The sequence below is a fragment of the Anarrhichthys ocellatus genome, unplaced genomic scaffold (genome assembly GCF_004355925.1).
Source record: "Anarrhichthys ocellatus isolate YVR2014 unplaced genomic scaffold, GSC_Weel_1.0 scaffold90, whole genome shotgun sequence".
In the NCBI taxonomy this organism is placed as follows: Eukaryota; Metazoa; Chordata; class Actinopteri; order Perciformes; family Anarhichadidae; genus Anarrhichthys; species Anarrhichthys ocellatus.
In genome coordinates, this window is record NW_022280120.1 from 434,044 (window position 1) to 453,730 (window position 19,687).

The 19,687-nt window shown below is 42.4% G+C and overlaps 1 protein-coding gene across 2 annotated transcripts in view; it reads left to right on the forward strand.

Moving 5' to 3' along the window:
- Positions 1-412: 412 nt before the first annotated feature.
- fbln2 (fibulin 2) overlaps positions 413-19,687 on the forward strand; it is a 79,467-nt gene continuing 60,192 nt past the window's right edge. For both annotated transcript variants that reach the window (XM_031875401.1, XM_031875402.1), the window contains exons 1-2: positions 413-479; positions 3,233-5,155. In XM_031875401.1, coding sequence (XP_031731261.1) covers positions 3,340-5,155 — 1,816 coding nt within the window. In that variant the 5' untranslated portion in view covers positions 413-479; positions 3,233-3,339. The remainder of the gene's footprint in view (positions 480-3,232; positions 5,156-19,687) is intronic.

Consider the following 19,687-nt stretch of genomic DNA (forward strand, 5'->3'; position numbering starts at 1 on the left):
CCCACCAATTTGTTGCGAACGACACTGACTGCAATGTCTGCCTAATGATTTCATAAATTTCTATTCTCAAAGACACTCATGGCTATGTTTATAGCCTTTGTTAGAATGTATTGTTGAGGCTACCTTTATTTTTCATTTAACATTTCATTAGCCTACATGTCATTTGTATTAACTTGTTCAACATGGCCAAGTCAAAAAGAATGTCCCCTCTGTAGGACAACAGTCTGTTGTGTATGTGTGGGCCGACCCAGCCAGCAGAGAGCCTGCTCTGCATTACTGAGTCCTGATGGGATCTCCTCCGGACTCTCCAGAAGTGGGGGAAAAACTTTTCGTACCTCCCCCTCTCTCTCTCCCTCCCTCCCTCCCTCCGCCTGCCCGATCCCAGCAGCGCTGCGATGGTCAAAAGATTCCCACTCGCGGCGCCCAGGAGGACCGGCAGCTCGCGGCTCTCTCCAGCCCATCAGTCCGCACACGACAAGGTAACGCAGACCGCTGTTTTACTGGTGGGAACGTCAAACAGCGTCGCCGTCCTTTGCGCCGAGGCTCCGTTCGCCCGCTTTAAACATACAGTTTGACCCATTGTAGAAACTTCATGAGTCGCTCCACACGGAGCTACTTTCTTGGTAAACTTCAGCTGGATTGGGGAATTGTACTTATTGTTGACTGCAACCCTGTAAAAGTGTTTCAGTTGGGTGAGTGTTTTTTTTACAGTTATCAGGTGGAAAAGATGACAGGTTGCCATGTTTGTGCACAAAGTCTTTAAAGGCAAAGTGTCTCTATTTAGTGTTTATGGTGGAAACATTAGTTATATAAAGGCTCAAAATGTTGCTAATTGCATGTGGCAGATAGACAACTTCATATACTTCTTTAAAATTTTTTGTAACATTGGTGTTGTTACAGATTGTCTGCAATATGCAATCACGAGTTTAAAGTGATTATAACTTAATTGTGCCTGTAATATATAGCACTGCATACATGCATCTCCCTGTGTGTATTACACAGTGAGGTATAAAGTCTTCTGTGCATTACAAAGCTGCACCAACATCCGTTTGAGAACTGTAGCGTTTCTTTTTCCTAAGGGAAGCTGTGAAAGAATCCTCTTCTTATTTTTTTCTGGTCCATGTTTGCAGCGCTTCATGGCATCAGGGTTTGTGTGTGTGTGTGTGTGTGTGTGTGTGTGTGTGTGTGTGTGTGTGTGTGTGTGTGCAGACAGACAGAAAACAGAGGAATCCCCCATCCAGCACTACTCTGGGAAACACCAGGTCTGCATAGGCTACTCGGTCTGCTTCTACTCTTGCAGCCTTGCCAACTCCTATTAGGTCCGGTACGGTAACGCGGTGTGTCACTTCCACTGACGGGATGGCAGTGATCCTCACTTCTCAGGCTAGTAATAAACTCGGTTTGGTGACAGAAGGCCCCCGGTGGACGGGCTAGTCAAGGAGGCTGTGGCAGAAGCTTCCACTCTGAAAGTTTAGAGCAAGAAATGCCAATTATTCAACTTTTCTCCTTTTTCTCTGCTTTGTACAAAGCTTTTTGTGGTTCAACCTGCTTGACTCTGACACAGTAAAAAATACAAACAAGCCTTTTTAATTGTATGGGGGCCCTTCATTATAGGCCTTGTGAACACTTAAAAGGAAAACTTAACCCCAAAAATTACGATTTCTATATACAATATTCACCTTGTTTCTGTTACTTTGAATTCTTGAAGAAAACTTTGTTTTTCTCTCATGCTTCCAAGGTGAACAGAGAACCAAAAAACTTAAAAAATAGTCTTGATGAATTGAAGTAAATAGGGGCCACGTTTAACAACAGCAGAGCTATATCAAAAATCTGTTTCTCAGTGGTATGCCCACTACTTCCCAGACACATGCATGTTAACCGGATCTTTCAAAATAGATATTAGTTAAACATTCACAAAACTTTTCTTTGTTTTTTGATTCTTCGTTCTCCGTGGAGGCATGCGAGCAGTTTTCTTCAAGAATCCAAGGTAACATGGGGAGAGTAACCGATACATACTGTAAGTGCTCATCTTGGGGTGAAATATAGATTTAATGGCTAAACTCAATTGTTTTACAGTTCAGTTTGATGCTTTTAAGAACAAATAAAAGCTCTTACTCCATAAATAAAACAATTTAGCTACACTTCCCACTGTGTCCACAACATTCTCTGGTGTTGAGTCGTTCATGTGTTTGAATCCCTCTGTGTTGCATAAAGCATGGCTCAGCTAACAAAAGCAGTTTTGAAAACTTCTGAGTAATAAGTGTGAACTGTTCCCAAACTGTTGAGGTCATCCCGTGGTTCCCTCTCTATGTGCGGCTCACGGCTCGGATCATAGATGATGATGTGCTTATTTTAGAGTAGATTAACTGCCTTCTGACGGGCACCATTTGTGACAAATCAGTGTTGAATTCAGCACTACATAGATAGTTCATGAATATGAGCGCTGGAATAGAGCAGTTTGAGTTTGTAGTGGGGGGGTATGTTTACTTGTGGAGATGGCCTGCAGGCTAGCCAGCATCGATTGCCATGGGAAAGTATTCAGAGTGTCTTTGATGATATATTTGATCTGCCTACAAAACATTTTGGCAAACAGAATGTGTTGTTTTTGTGTCAAATTTGAGGGGCTTTGATTCCTTTGTTGATTCTATTTCTCGAGATCATGATTTCATATATTAATGATTAGCTTTGATTTCTGTGTTTCACAGAAATGCACTAACGAACCCACTCCAGAATGGATGGAGCTATGTGAAACCCATCACTTTGAGTTTGCAGCTGCAACTCTTATTTAACACATCATTTGGAACAAGAATCATTAGTCAAAGGAGGCTGTGCCCTTTGGTCTTTACTTCGCTAATTACTTTTAGAGAATGTGCTTTACAGAAAGTGGACTTTCCAACACACTCAGCTGCTACAGCATTATGAAGTGTTCAGCAGTTACACTTTAGGGTTGATTGCAACTGGGATTGTTGTAGCAATCGTCCCTACGGAGATAATCAGGGTCGCAGTAGAAATGAAAGCACTTGGGCAGGTTCCAGGTTGACGGCCTGCATAATGATTTAAAACACTGTACTGCAGCTGGTGTTAATGAGGAGTACATAGTCTTTATGTTAGGATAACTAGTATGCCGTAATAATTGGACTCTCGTGAGCTCAACTACCGAGCCAGATGTTGGTCTGCTTTCATTTTGTGAAATAAGTATCTGTCTGTCTCTCCTTCTGCTATTTTTTTGCAGAGTAGAGATGGTTCACAGGGGCAGAATGCACCAGAATCCTTGAAGATAATCTGAAGGCCTTGGGCGATACCTAAACTCTTTGGATATTTGCTCGTACACCAGGTGCCATGTCTGGTCTAAAAGCTGAAGTAACGCTGCTGAGGTGTGCATTCCTCTTTCTCTACGCGAGTGTCTGCTTGTGCCAGCGCGACTGCACCGGCACGGACTGTCCGCAGCTGGACAACTGCATCGAAGAAGTGCTGGAGAGTGGCGGCTGTTGCGCCTCGTGCCTGCAAAAGGGTTGCACGTGCGAGGGTTACCAGTACTACGATTGCATCAACGCTGGATTCAAGAACGGCAAGGTGGCCGAGGGGGAGTCGTACTTCGTAGACTACGGCAGCACGGAGTGCTCCTGCCCCGCGGGAGGGGGCCGGATCAGCTGCCACTTCATCAGCTGCCCCGATATGCCGCCGAACTGCATCGAGGTTTTAGAGCCGGCGGATGGTTGCATGCAGTGCGAGCGCGTCGGGTGCGTCGATGGCGAGCAAAAGTACGATGCCGGGCACTCCTTCCACATTGACCCCTGCCGGGTCTGCCATTGCCCCAACAAAGGAGGGAAGCTAATGTGCTACCCTGTCCCAGACTGTGACCCGCACCAGGTCCATAAACCAATGTTAGCTGCACCAACAGGCGAAGACACAACCAGCAGGCGCAACAGTTACCCCTACAGGTTTGACCTATTGGATCAATTCACCCCACCGCAACACCTTCCTCCCAATGGTAATCTTTCTCTCTTCAAACCATCGCCTTTGGATAAGGACGAGCCAGAAGAGTATGATTACGGTCCAGCAGACTTCCCAGAGACCTTCCCTCAATCTCTAGTCTTCCCCACACAGTCCTCCCCCTCCAACAAGGTCATCTCTGTGTCCCGAGGCTCTGACGGACCCGACCGAACCTCTGCCCGTCAGAGCTTCGACAGACATAGCAAGCTGGAGCTAAGAGAGCGACACGGAGTTCGTGTCCATCCTGCAGACAGGCAGGAAGTGACAGAAAGCCCCCTGAGAGCAGAGCAGAGTACCATCAGGCCACATGTGCACAAGGACGCCACTATTTCTTGGCAGCCCTCGCAGGGCCCAACAAGAGGACAAAGTGCCTCGTTCAGGGATCTGACAACCCAGACCGATTTGGAGAATCCATCGCATGCACTCAAGAGTTCAGATAGTGTCATATTTCCACTGAACCGAGGATCAGGGAGTGAAAAACATCCAGAGTATCCACATACAAGTCCAGAGAGCGTAGTTCATCATCAGAGAAGCTCTGAGACAAAGACACACCACCAAAATGCATCAGATAGTTCAAAGAGTCGGATCAACGTTAGTCATCCAGTGAGACATATGGACAGTCAAACCAATCAGCAGAGACGATCAGATACAGTGAATTTTCCGCTGTACATGCCAAAAAGCCCAGAGGGCCCAATTTATCCCCAGGCAAGTTCAAACGGTCAAAAAGATTTACAGGGGACGGTCGCAGCGTACAGTGAGGACGTGATGGAGGCAGAAGTGATGGAAGAGGAGGAGGAAGATATAGTAACATTTCATGGCGTCACTGGGCCCGAAGCAAGGGATGTCTTCTACAAGACAAAGTCAGCACAACAGGAGAGAAGCCATGCGGAGATGGAGAGCAGCAGTCCAACCATCAGCATCCAAAAGTCCACACCCGAGCCCAGCACCAGTTCCTCCAGCAGGCCGGAGTACCTCACAACCCCCATGGTCCACTACGTCACCACTTCCCAGCCGCCAGCGAGGGTCAAGCTGAATGAGAGCGAGCGCAGCAGAAAGCCAGTTCAGAGGCTGTTTAACCTTCACAGTGAAGACCAGGAGGAGGTGACGGAGACAGAGGAGGCGAGGAATGGCCGACCTGTCTTGCTTGTCAAACCTGATGGAGGTAAGTCAAGTTATTTTGAAGACTGTGATTTCTATTTCCGAATGTAATCCGTCTCAGTTACCAACATGAACTGACTACAGGTTTGTTAATACAGTACATTGTCAATTTACTGTTGGCATATGGAAAGAGATTTTTTGAATATACCTCTACATTACAGTACCTGCCCCAAAAATTAGGAATAACGATATTATTAGTTAATAACTTAGAGCAAGGGTATCGTGGCTGCTTAACCCCAACATTTCTTATCTTTTATTTGAGCTTGACTGACATGTTGATTGAAATAGCAGTATTGAAATGCCAAACTAGGTTTGGGGTCACTATTGCATCGATTGTTGAATTTTTACACTGTAAAATGTCCCACTCACTACATGTCTTGGTCACAATATAAATAGGTTAATATGATTATGACCTGTGGTAAGGAGATGATTTTTAGTTGCGGTTGTTCCGGTTGTTCTTGTTCTGGGTGATGTTTGCCTCATTATGTCCTCTTGTCAGGCAGGAGCTGGGCTCGGTTAAGATGTAGGAAAATAGATGAGGTAGTTCTGCAGTAAATTAAATTCAAAAAAAATATTTGGTGTGCTCATTGGAATGGATGGGTGCCCATAGATAGATTGAGGTGTCAGCAGTAACTTAGAGATCTTGCATTACTGGTTTGTTAATTATTTAGTGTGAATTTGGATGCTTGCTCAGTTTAGCTCTCCCTAAACGTACCTGAGCTGGTGGTAGGTTCCAGTCTGAGGCTGAGGAGGGGAAAAGTCATCCTCTTTTTTCTAAAACTATAATTGACATCATACACAAACTTTTTTGTAACTTTTCTGTCATGGATGATTGAAATTCAAATATTTTACTGTCCCAGAAGAAAACAGGTGCAATGTATCTTTTTAACAACACACCTAATGGCATTTACATCAAAACTACCACACTGGATCAGGATTTTATAATACCCAGCCGACCCCTTATGAGAGCCGATCTGCACCGCCCAACCTGCAAAAGTATACATTAATCAACCACCCGAACCCGACCCGCATACAAGCAACTTTTTGGATCACGGCCATGGCCAATCAGCTGACAGCAGGCCAATCAATTGGTGCATCTCTATTTGGTGTTCTTTTTCCTTGTAATTTAGTTCGCTGCTATGCGATCCCATTGCAGCATAAGTAAAGGTTCATGCCATGAGATTGGGATACAAACAGCACTTACTTGTGTGGAATGCTGTAGCACTTCATGAATCTTAATTATATCGCTTCAGCTCTGAGAAACTATTTCCGCACCCCTTTTTGAATGCTACATAAATCATTTAAAACGTGGTCCTCCTAATGTTTAGCTATACAGCATTGTGCTTACAGAACAGTGCTCCCTTTCTCTGTCCGGGTTCCAAATACCAAGCCAGGCTATATGTCATGAGCGCACAGGAGGAAGTGGAGACGCCCGCCGGTCCCCAGGTATCTGAACCGGAACATAAATAGCGAGCCCAGGGTCTGTCTGGAGCAGGGAGTCAAACGTCTCCTCCCGTGGTGAACATCCTCACAACAGTCTCATACCAGTCACCACCATCCCTCACTCAGCACACAGGGCCTGGCCGCTGTTTTACTGCACGTTGCCTCAACCCTCCCCGAGGAGACGGACACGGGACCTTGAGGATCTGGATTCGGTTATAAATCCTCTCTGGCCTCCGGCCTTTCAGATGGTTTTATTTCAGAAGCAAGTCGTAGATTTACACGTTTTCATTTGAGAGATTTCGAAACTACGTGTCTGTTAGCATCCCGATGTCTCAGGTGTCCATCAAACGGTGTGGGCGCTACCCTGACGTCTGCGTCTTGGATTCTCTGTTGGGAAAAAATAAACTCCAGTTTCCATAGGTGCCGCCTTTTTTTCAGTCATACAGTATAGGAGCCATTCCTGCTCATGCCAAACACACAGTTCTTCTCTTTACTTCAAAGACAGTGGAAAAGTGAAACACATCTGTTCCTGTGCATTTAATTCACAACAGCAAATATTGACTCACAGATGTGTAAAACTGACGCAATAGCGCTGCATAAAGGACATTTATTTAGTTGGAAACGTCATGGACTGCTATTTAAACAGTTTGTCATTGCACTTGATGTGGGATAGCTGAGTTATTTGATCCATTTCTGATGCATATGAAATGGCTTTTAAAAGGCGTAGTGTGCAATGCAAGGCAGTAGCAGATCCAGATGTTGGTGCCATAGAGGGTGTAGATGTATAGAGGTAGACTACAATGTAGACTAACACACCGGGCACAATAACAGCAATACCTGTACAGTGTGATGTGACCACTGCATACGTATATTTATATCTTTTTATATATATCCATTCAAACAATTTTTTTGGGAGGGGAGATATAATATTGAAGGCATTTGTATAGTGGAAATAATTTGTTGATTCGTTTGGAATAACAGCTAAACTTACTTTAGACACCTAAAAGAAAGGCTGACCTAAAAATATATATATCAGTTTAAGTGTACGCTATATTTAGAATACATAAGTCCGTTTACTTTGCCATGAGACTAAACGGTCTTTGTTCCCAATGGGGGACTTAGGCCATCATCTATGCTCTCACCAAAGCCAAGAACGTCAGCCTCATACATGTAGGAGGTATTGCAGGACTGTGTTATATTGCACTAGATTATACAGCTGTTGCTTTGCAGCGTGTAAAGCTCTCCATTAAAATGACTTCATATGATACATGTACACTCAACACATTTAATCAAATCGCTCTTTAAATAGAACACGTAGATGATAAAGTTACCAAGTTGTTCATCAATTAGGAGGCTGGTCTTAATCGATTAATCTTTTGATGAGATAATATAATTACATAATCACTGTGTGTCACGTTAGATTTTTTCTCAGGCCATTTGCACATTAGTGATAAATAGGCCAGTGGACTGGCTGCTGGATCATGACCTGGGGCCTCATTACAGAAACTTTTAAAATCTTATTTCAGTTCAGGATGTCAGATTTTATGTATTACAGAATCATGTTTCCTCATTGCATTTAGAAGAAAATTCTATCTTATCCTCAGATAGGGATTGAGCTATTACAGAACCGTCCTGAATTAGTACGTTTCCAAGTTAGGAGTCCAACATTTATTTCTTTGCTAAGGGTAAGACTTGCAGATCTGTCAGCGACCTGTACCATGGATGTCTAAAGGGAAATGGATGAAGCGTTGGAGGCGGCGCCCAGTTCATTCCTATGAAAGCTCAGTGGTGCATGAGGCAAAAAAAAAGTGAAACTTCTGAGTTTAGAATTCAGATGAAAATACCTGGATCTTCCGCAGTATGGGGCCAATGGAGCAATCGCAATAGCATTTCGGTCAGCCCTCGGTCCAGCCTCGTCCTCATTCACATGAATGGACGAAGGAGAATAACTCTGGATATTAGTGCGTTTTTACAACCGGACACTATAATTTCAACAAGGGCTATTCATGAGTTTGTACAAGGAAGCTGATTTACCTAAAAAAAAAAGATGATCCTCTTATTTACAGATGTCTCTTTCCCAATCTAAGTCTATGGGAAAGAGTGTTGGCAGACCTTGAAATTGTAATTCCAACGTTTGGCCTCGATGTCAAATGGCTTTAAAGGCCTCAATTTATATGTTTCCCTCAGCTCCAAACATAGATACAGGCACGGCAGGACAAGTGCTGATTAAAGAATCAAATACACAGTTATACTTAGGAGTTCTTGGGCCCATTTGTGCCCTAAGACTATAATTAGAATGAGCTGATTGGTCTAAAGTCAAAAAATCTGCTACAGACATACTTTGGGCAAGTATCCAATGGTACAACTCTCTTGGATGACATGGAAAATCATACTTAGTCAAAGTTAGGATTTTTGAAAAATTAGGAAAGATATTCCATATGAATTGTTACATGTTCATGCATGTATACAGTATGTTATTCATCTTGTTATGAGTTAATAGATAATACAAACTTGATTGTGCTTTTTCTTAGAATATAATGAAATATATAGAAAAAGCTGTTGTCCAATGTGCACAAAGACTAGATATATAGTATGATAAGAAAAACTCACTTTTCAACCAAAAATGTCTTCAGTTTTGTGCTGAGGCAAGCCCAGACAACTCTTCCACCAAAGGAAATTCAAAAATGTCAGTTGCTGGCACAAATGGGAGGTCTGAGATTTAGGAATTGCCTTTGTAATAGGAAGAAAGAATGTTTCCAATCTTTTCAAACTGAAGTGTAGATAGGACAAGCAGTTGGTATATTTTTCTGTAATGATGCCCCTGATCCAAAAGTTTCTTCCCTAAAAAATGTCACATCGCTGTGTCCTCCACAGCATATGCAGGAGGATAAGCTGAGGAGGAGTTATCTGTTGCAGCGGCTGGGTGGCTCTTACTCCACATAAACAGCTTGCTCTCCAGATAGTGCCGACAGGTGGAGATAGAGGGGAGGGCCGGGTAAGGCCTCACTCCAGGCCGGTGATAATGAAGTTTATCAGTTCTGATGACACATCGCTTTAGGAAAGCACCAGCAAAGCATGTAGGATTTGGCAACTCTTAAACATATGAAACAAATGGCTCAAGTTTTGTTTTTTTATATATACTGTATATATAAAATTGTCTTGTGGTAATCTGTTTGAAGATTAGGAAAGGTTTGTCTCAAACATTATCTGCTAGAAATACACCTGGTTTACACCTGGTTTTGCCATGCTTATTACTGTATTATAAGATACTCCTCTTTGATGTCAATCAAAATGTAATTATTTTAACATATTCAAAACTGGGAAATCATTAGTGCTGACATGGATGCATATCAGAACTCTACAAGTTCCAGTTAAACTAGACACCTCCATTCCACCTCTCAGTTTCTCTGCCTGAGTGATGTCAAATTGGTTTTCACTAAAGCTGCGATGAATAGTCAATTAATTGGCAACTATTTTGATTTGCAGTTCATTGTTAAAGTCATTTTTTAAGCAAAAGCACCAACCATTTGACGGTTCCAGCTTCTCAAATGGGATAATTGGCTGCTTTTCCTCATCTTCCATTATAATAAATAGTTTTATGATTGTTATTTGGAGCCCTACTGTACCTTGTTTCATGTATCAAATTAAGGAGGCGAGCTGTAGGGGTTCATGCACAACGAAGCTCACAGCTTGTTTTGAAAACAGGAAGTCCTGAGATTTCAGAGTTTGTAATACCAACACATTCTCACTCCCAACTCGTCCAAAATACGCTTGGTCATTGGTCCTACTCTTCAAACTATGACGCCATTAAATGCATAGTGTGTTTTCAAAATAAACATCCATATTCACAGGAAACGTACAGTTTCGGCTCGTTACATGCATGTTGTCTTTTCAAAATAAACTTCCATGTTCACAGGAAACGTACAGTTTCGGCTCGTTCCATTCACAGTGTCTTTTCAAATATAGTTTTTAGGTTTACTTACACAACAAAACTACTTGGGTAGGTTTCAGAAAATATTTGATTTGGGTTCAAATAACTACATTTGTTATGTAAAATAACTACGCTTGTATAAGTTACATAACAAAACTACAGTTAAATAGTCTACTGCTGCATTCACATGGATCAGATGGCAGATAGACGTTTACAATTACTGTTGTCGGTATTCTCTGCCAGCCTAAACTTATTTAACATCCTCCTCTTGTCCACTAACATGAAATCCTGTTTGCTGTCTAGAATCGTTCTGATTCCAGGTGAGTCAACATTGTTCCATGCGGGACATGAACAGTGGTCCCCTGGATGAAAGTCCCGTGTTTCTTTAACTTGAGATAGGATTATGTTCGTGTTTTCAACACAACACTATTACAGATCTCTTACTTCTTTTCCATTCACAGTGTCTTTTGTCCTCCACGCTGACTAGATACAACATATCGGTAAATCTAATTTATTAACAGGTTGCAGGGTTCAATTCTCAGCTATGTGGCAGTACGTTTAGTCTTCAGTACGCAGACCAGAGAGAAGAAAACAAGAAATCTCAATTCCCAGCACTCAACCATTTATTGTGAATTTAACACTCCCAAATTTTCTCTAGATTACCAAATATTTCATTTGTTCGTAGGAGGGTATTCCTTTATTTTGAAGTGAAGTACTTCACCCGTCCCCTGCCTCAAAGTTATATAAACGATGCTCAGCCAGTCAGATATTCTTAACAGTGTGTCAGGGTGACAGAGTGGCTGGTCAATCAAACGAGGATGATTGATTTGCCAGGTAGCTGCCTCACACTCTCCGTCCCGGGACTCAGGTGAGTCAGTCGTGAAGTGGCTTTTCAAAGGTGACTGACACGATAAATCAGGCATGATGGCAACAGCTGCCTGAGTGTGAGGCTTAGATTGCCATCTGTTACATCTCCCTGCTTTGGAACAGTTTGATACATATTTAGGATTCCTTTAAACTTTACAAAAAACTAATTCTGGCAGTCATTTAATTTCTGTGTTGATTGCATTTAGTTGAATATATAAACTCCTCTGATCGATCTGGCACATCAAATAATGAGAGTACACTTGCTGGTACACTTGCCCATCCAGCACTGCATATAATACAGTGTAGAATGATAATGGTGGCAGATTTACCACTCAAAACTCACATGATTTGTTAAATAGTGGGTCCCTGATTTCAGACAGGAAGTATACAAAAGCAAGCTCTTATAGATCTTCAATTTTTTTATGGCTGAAATGACAATTGTTACCAACAGATTTGATCAGCTTTAGTTAGGTAAATGCCGTTATCTTTTGAGGTCTGCCCCAAAAACAAGCGGCAACGTACTCAGCCAAGTCGCCAAAATCCTACGTATTCGTCCAAACGCCTAACCCTAATCCTCCAGTAGACAGTGCGTTTTGGGTCTGCCCAAAAGACTAAAACAAAGATTTTTATATACGTGATTTATGTGCACTATTTTCATCTTCATTTTTTCATCTTTTCAGTCTTAACTGCGTTTTTCTGTCATTTACTGTCATGCTAGTTTTTCTCCTCTCGTCTGATCTGTTTTTCACCAAAGGATGGTTGTGTGTAGGTGACATTCAAACACTCGGCAGTCCACTAACTTGTCCCCAAAAAAAACTAAAACAGGTCCAAACACCTAACCCTAAATCCTCCAGTACACAGTGCATGTGTTTAAGTCCTGAATGGGGCTTTTTCTAACATAACCACAAATGAATCCGGTGCATTAATGACACTGCTTTAGCGCTCCTCCTATAGGTAGTAAGCCAATTATACAACACAGTTTAATCTAGTCCTTAAACGTATGCTCTTGTGTCTTTGGATATGGAAAGGCACCATCCTCCAAACTATTTTTATAGAATGCATTGCTGTTGATAGCAATGCATTTCATACAATGCATTTCAGTATATTACCATAACTAGTGGAATAAAAATATATATATTTCACTTCCTGCATCCTTTCAGAAAGGTTTTGCAACATGGGTAGCATGCTGGGAGCGTTCTGACACATTTATAGCTGCGGACTTTTTCTTTCAACACACAGTGCAGCGTGGAAAGTGTGTAGAAAGGCCCAAAGTAATGGTAGGGTCACTGGTATCGATAAAAACCCAGTCAACAGCCCTCAGATCTATCATGGTCCTCTGCTACAGAGCTGTAAAACATTAGTTATTAAACCTATAAGAGTAAGATACACAACTGAGGGAATAACCGGCTGTAATTCTCCATAGCAGAAAACATGTGTTTTCCTTAAACCCCCCCCCCGAGCTGGATCTGGTGTTCCCATCGTGTGTGATCCAGATTCAAGGCTCCAAACAGTCCCCCTCAAGAAAAAAACTGCAATCAAAATGCCTGTCACATTCCCGGGCCCCGGCAGATAGGTTTGTCACGGGATATGCTCTGCACAATCTGGATGGCTCGTGGCTGTCCACGCTGCTGCTCCCCCAAAGAGACGAGGGGAAAAAAAACAGTTCTCCCATCATCATTCCGACAGAATCTCTCTCAGCTCTTCAAACTGAGCTATGATTTACATATGCTGTTGGCTGAAGTGACTGCGTCTGGATTTCCTGTCTGAGTGGACATTTATCTTACTTACATCACATCGCTCACAGTTGTGTCATGTTAAAGCCCCTGTCTCATACGTTATAGAAACAGTGTGTAACATTTAGGCGGATCATTCGGCAGAAATGGAATAGAATGTTGATAAGTACGCTTTCTTCAGTGTATAAGCCCCTGAAAATCGGCATCACTGTGATTCCGTTAGCTTAGAATGAGCCATTCATATCTACATACGGCCGCCATTTTTCTACAGTAGCCCACAGAGGACTGTTTCGTCTTCCCGATCGTGGTCAGAAAACATGTGTCGTTGTTTTGGTCTGCTGGGAACCAGAACAAAACACAGGAAACCTCTGTTGGTCTTGAGGAACTCTTGCAACTTCCACCGTACATTCACTTTGAATCCTCACCGCTAAGCTAGCTCTCTTCTGCTCCGCTGCCAACTCATTTGCTCACGCAAATTAGCCGCCGCTCTCCCTCTCTTGCTTCACCACTCACTTCCCACTACACGCGCACTCTGGCTCCACTAGTAAATGACCTACGCTACTCGAACAATAACTGGCTCTGGAAAGAGCCAGTCACATTTTCGCATTTTAATGTCGACCACAGTAGTAGTTTCAGTTGGTTGCAATCTGCAACCTCACCGCTAGTTGGTGCCAAATCCTACACACTGCAACTTTTAAGGGATTCAGACCACATGGAGAGCATGGATCCACTGCGATGTGCTTACTCGTACGTCATGCCATTGGCAGAAAAAGGGTCCGTCCCATGCAGTAGTATCACCTATTTGCAAGAAATTAGGTTGGAACGTCCGCTTAGTGACCGTCAAGTTTCTGGAGTGTAGTGTTGCCACATTAGCGCTCTAGCTGGTGATTGTTAAGACCTCTTCAGCAACTTTCTTTGTTTTTTTTTAAACTACAAATCTAGTACCATATTGACCTTAACTCCCTCAATGACATGGAACTTTTCCGCTTTAAAATGTCTAGAAACAACTGTTACATATTTTCTCGAATACACGACTACTCCATACAGGAAAATCATGAGTACACATCATTGTATGTACGGTGGGTTAAATATAAGAAGTCTGTAAATGCCATACGTTGTATCTATTGTATGTGGGTTGTTTATCAGAGTTCCTTCATCGCGTGCTTCATCAGCTCAGCTGTGCTTCATCTCAGCGCGCAAAAGAATCTGTCACGGCAAAACCAAAGAGTTAGTCTGATTTCTATATATATACGTATATAGAGACGCTAATTGATTTTTGGCTCAGCTCCATGTCATCAAGACCAACTCATCCCGTCTATAACTCTCCTGTCCCAGCACGGCCCTGCCACCTGGATCTGTGCGCCTCCGATCCAGTTTCTAACTATATAGTGATTCTAATTGTCACATGAAGGTCACCCCTTAAATTCTTGCAAAGGACTATTTTTACATTACAAAAATAAACAGAGGAGTTAAGAGTCAGTAAAGCTGTTTGCAGTTTGTCCTTGGCTCTGCTGCCTGCACTTAAAGCCAAAGCTGCTTTATTTTTTGCCCATATTTGGAATGCGGAGGAGTGATGTAGAGACGCCGTATACGGCTCTGGTAGCGGCAGCGACCTGTCAATCACAGTTACACCCGCCCTAAAGCATACCCTGCTTTATGGTCTACTTGACTCTAAATGGACCATCATTTACTAAATGAACATCATGCTGTATTGAAGAAGACTTGAAACTAGAGATTGAGACCATAAACTCATCTTTACAATGTTTACTGAGGTAATAAATCAAGAGAGAAGTAGGCATTTTCTCATAGACTTCTATACAATCTGAACACTTGCGCATTGACTTCGCTTGGCAGAACCGGAGGTTGCCGCCTGGCTAAAACTAAGTCAAAGACTTGGTGGTCTTACATTTATTAACCCTGTAATAAATACAATATATATATTTATATATATATATATATATATTTTTTTTTTTATGAATATATTATAAATATAATATATAATATGTGTATATCATTCCTAAAAGCTGGCATATAGCTTTATTTTTTGTGTTTTAAGTTGCTCGAAACTTTGTGTACAGACATTTTTTCAGTGAATTGTGAGACAAGAATTGTATAATGAGGAACAATCTGATCTCTTCTCATCTTAGGTTCAGGTAGGGGTTACAGTCAGGTTAGCTTAAGGTCTCAAGGATTTTGGGTCTGACTGATATGATATGGAAAACTTGGCATTTAGTGGAAAACAGCGAGTGATTCATTCCAGGAATAGTCACTACTACAATGAATAAACTTGGCCGAAACACACTGTGGCAGGCCCATCCAAAAACAAACACACCATCAGTTTCTTCCAGATGGTACTGTAATCGTCTCATTATGTGAAATGATTTCAATGCAGCATTTTGTTTTTGCACTTTTAGATCATTCAGCCAGTCCTTCTGCACGCTCAAGCAGTTTCGTTGTTTTCAGCCTAATTGGATCCATGTATCTTCAGATGACTAATGATTTTCAGTTGCAGGATTATATGCTTTTTGGGGTTTAGGATGCTCCACAAAATCATGGGTTTAATAAATCAAATCAATCAAATGGAATTCAAACATCATAGAGAGCTGAAATCCATTCATCCATCCGTTCATCCATTCATCCATCCGTTCAACCAGTCATCCATTCATTCAGCCATTCATCCATCCATTCATCCAGTCATCCATCCATTCATCCAGTCATCTATCCATTCCATCCATTCATCCATCCATCCATCCATCCATCCATCCATCCATTCATCCATCCATCCATTCCGCGGAAAAACAGAAGTGAGATTACAAACTGACACAATGCCAAAGCACCCTAGTTCAGGCTAAACACAATGTCAATAGGTTGATAAAAACAGAAATGTTGAATCTTTATCACCCCCCTCCCCCTCTAAACAAAGAGAGTGAACCACATGACATACTGGCGATTAAGATTGTAGTTTTGGATTTTAAGATAAACATTTACATAATTGCAAATATCGGTTTGATTTAAAAGGGATTCCTGCTTCTGAAACAACACCTGGAAGTTTTAGTTGGTTGTGGTTCTCTTTCAGAGTTGCCACTTCTTATTAACAATATGCTGTTGTCCTTCAGAGGACTCCACATCAGCTGTCGAGGGCTCTACTCTTGATAGATTGACCATAACCGTAGCATAGTATTGAGGTCAAGAGGAAAAAATGAAGTCAGCCAGACTCGGCAGCAGGCACAAATCATCAGGCTCTCTATTAGTGTTGCCGACAGTATTGACTTGACGGAGGCAGGGTGTCAGTAACTCGAAGGCAAACGGACCAAGGGGACACAATCCCAGTTATTTACGATGTCAGTGGAAGCTCCGTCTGATTATCGGCTTGAAGATGGACGACCCTCAGCTCCAATCCCCCGATTTAAATTCTTCAAGTGCCCTAAGTTTTTTTTTTTTTTCTTTTTTCTTATTTGAAGTCTTGGTGTGAAAGCAGTGTTACTTGTGATGGATGGGACGGTTGTGTTATTGCCTTGGGAAGTCAGTACGAACCCCTCGAGCCTCAACGCTACTTGCCACCCGCTATCTCTGGATAACCCCGACTCACTGTATGACCCCAGCTTGTATATATGTGGGCGCCAAACATTTTGCATCTCTTTTGCTCGGTGCACAAGTCAAAAGGTTGTGCCAATGTTGTCATAGCGGCCCAGGTAAAACAAACACTGATCCTGACTTGGATTGATCCCATTTTGTATCATTGTATCAAACTGACTGAGCGGAATCTAAGACACAAAGAACACGTATTTCTTTTATTTCCATTGCCTCTGCCTTTTTTCCTCGGCTCCTCATGGACTATAGCTCAGCCCTGAGTGGGAAATCACAGGTAGGTCTTTTTGTTTTTTTTATTGCTATTGTTATTCCCAGAGTGTCCTTTAAGATGTCAGCATTAAGAGCAACTGGCATAGATATCGTAAATAATGGATGAGGTTGATTCCCATCTCCTGTTATATTTCTTGCATATAACTCAGCTTGATGGCTTTCTTTTTTACATATCTTAAGTGGATCTTCGAAAAGCTCTCGCCACTCGGCGCTTTTGGTTCCCGGCCAGTGACAGGGCCATTTTACTCGCGGGGTTCGTCGGCGGGAGGCGAACCGCCTGCGTAAAGCGTCTGACGATGTAGAGGGGAGTCTATTTTGTGCTACGACCCCGGTCACGTCGGCAGTTGTAAAGTGGAACATCAAGCAGCTAATCATGCAAAAACGGCTTTTTTTTTATTTATATCTTTTTTTGTAGGACTGGCACGAGGCAGAGGCAACAAACACTCGAATCTGCTGTCGAGTACAAAAAAAACACCCTTTGTTTCTTCTTGAGGAGGAGTGGAGCTAATTAGGGGAACAGAAAATAATCAAGGCAGCAAGCCCTCTTGTGATAACATAGTTTTGCGATGGAGATGGAGATGGAGATGGAGATGGAGAGCATTTGGAGCAATTGGAAGTTGAGGCTTAAAAACCGGAGCGCCGCGTTTGGCTGCCAAAGAACTGAAGAGGGAACCAATATGAGCAGCCTGATCTCACAGAAATATGTGAATTGACCATGACCTGTAAACAGTGCATTGTTTGGTGGTGGCACGCAATGCCAATGGAAAGTCAATCAATTATTGTTAATAGTCAAACATAATAGGTTTGAGAGCAAAACTACTGACACTGCAATCATGTTTTTATTGAAAGTCAGATTCATTTGTGATTTAGAACATAATAATCTGAAACAAAAGCTTTTGTTTGCTAATTCATTTTTTGATTGCAGTGTTGATAGCTTTGCTCTCAAACATATCATGTTTGAGAGCAAGACAAACCATACACCAATCTCTTATATTGCATCTTTTAAATGCTCAATTCACCCAAATGTGGTATGTAAGCTTTGGTTTTCTTTGGTCTTTGCAGAAACTGTGTTCACGTTATTCTGAATGATCCAGTCAGAAGTTTTCCTAGGGAGTATTTATTTAGTACAACCTAGTTACAATGGGAACGGTTCACAGCAAGATGGTCTGTGGATTTTCCAAAGGCCTTCTTCTTATTCACCTCCACTATATTGAGGCTGCGGAAATCTCAGGGTGCATCCACACTATCACGTTTTAACAATCTCTGACTCGTTTACTCCCGTTTTCTGTTCTCACACTCGTAGCTGGAGAGCATTTCTACTTTGTTCGTTCATGGTTTCCATGTGAACATTACAATAGTTGTGCAGAACAAAACCAGTATAGATGACAAAAGGAAATATTTGAACTTGCATTTTTTTTGCATTTGCGCCTATTCAGGTCATTGCATTGACTTTATATGTGATTGCGCTGTACAATAGTTGGCGTTGTGTGTAAACACACCTTAATGAAGAGCCCGGTTTGCTGCTTCCAGTCTTTAAGATAACCACATCTCAAGCTTGTTGAGATGTCCGATTGGTAATCCAACTTTGGCAATCCAAGCCGGTTTCCCCAAGCAAGTCTTTCTCATTTCATCTCGTCTTCTTTCTCACCTTCTCTAAAGGTACTAAAGGTAGACACTATTATTTGTTTGAGAATATGAAATTAGGAGTAGAGTCTTGCTAGAATATATGGCCGTTGACCGCTGAAACGTTTCGTCTTTTTACCTGTTGGAAAACATTCAAAATGGGTTAATTTCACCATTGGGACCAAACCTCTCCATAGTGCTGTTGCTCTGACTGGCAGATCTGAGGAGTTGATTTCAAAGAGTCTTGCTTTTTTTTTGCTGCCAGGAGGGTAGCTCTTTCAAACTCTGCTGTCAAGGCCATGTCTGGCCACAGCTTAGATCAAATCCAGACTGCTGCTGCTGCTGCTGCTGCTGGATTCCTACCAGAATGATCCGGCCTGATGCTGGCAGCATTGAGCATAACAAAGTGTGGCAGAGAGAGGATATCCCAGAATATAAAGGAAATGACTCATTAGCTCTCTTCTGGTGTGAATAAGTTCAGAGTTTAGTAGCCAATCCAATGTGTTTGTGAACCGTGTTAGCTAAAGCTAAATCAGATGCAGACCTTATGAACCTTATCAAAAAATGGAGTCAAGTGTGGTTGAGAAATGTTGAACATTGACTTGGATTTTGTGTTTTTGCCAACCTGCCGTCTCATATTTGGAAGGAAACAGTGGCCAACATTTCCCAGGAGGCAGCTGGAGCCGGGCCCAGTGCTCCGCTGTGGACTGGCTGCTGTTGACAGCTGTCTACTGCTGATAGATTGCATGGCATGAAAAGGGGCTGATGTGGTGGTGGGAGGCCGGATGGGCATGCTGGGCAATCGTGGGAGATTAGCATTTCTAGGCAAATAGCAAGACTCGTCGAGAGCAACAGGTAGCTCTGTTGTTTCAGGGAACCTCGCAAAGTGGGAGTGGAGCACACTGTAGCTCTGGCTTTGATCCTGATGAACGCAGAGCGTGAGACAAAGAGGAGCCAGTGTTGTACTGTAAAGGCCTTTCTTTTTTTCTTTTAGTGGAACCACATATTTCAGAGGACGGCCCTGGACTCAGGGTAAGGACAGTGCTTTCAAGCCCACAGTCCATTATGTTCCCATCTG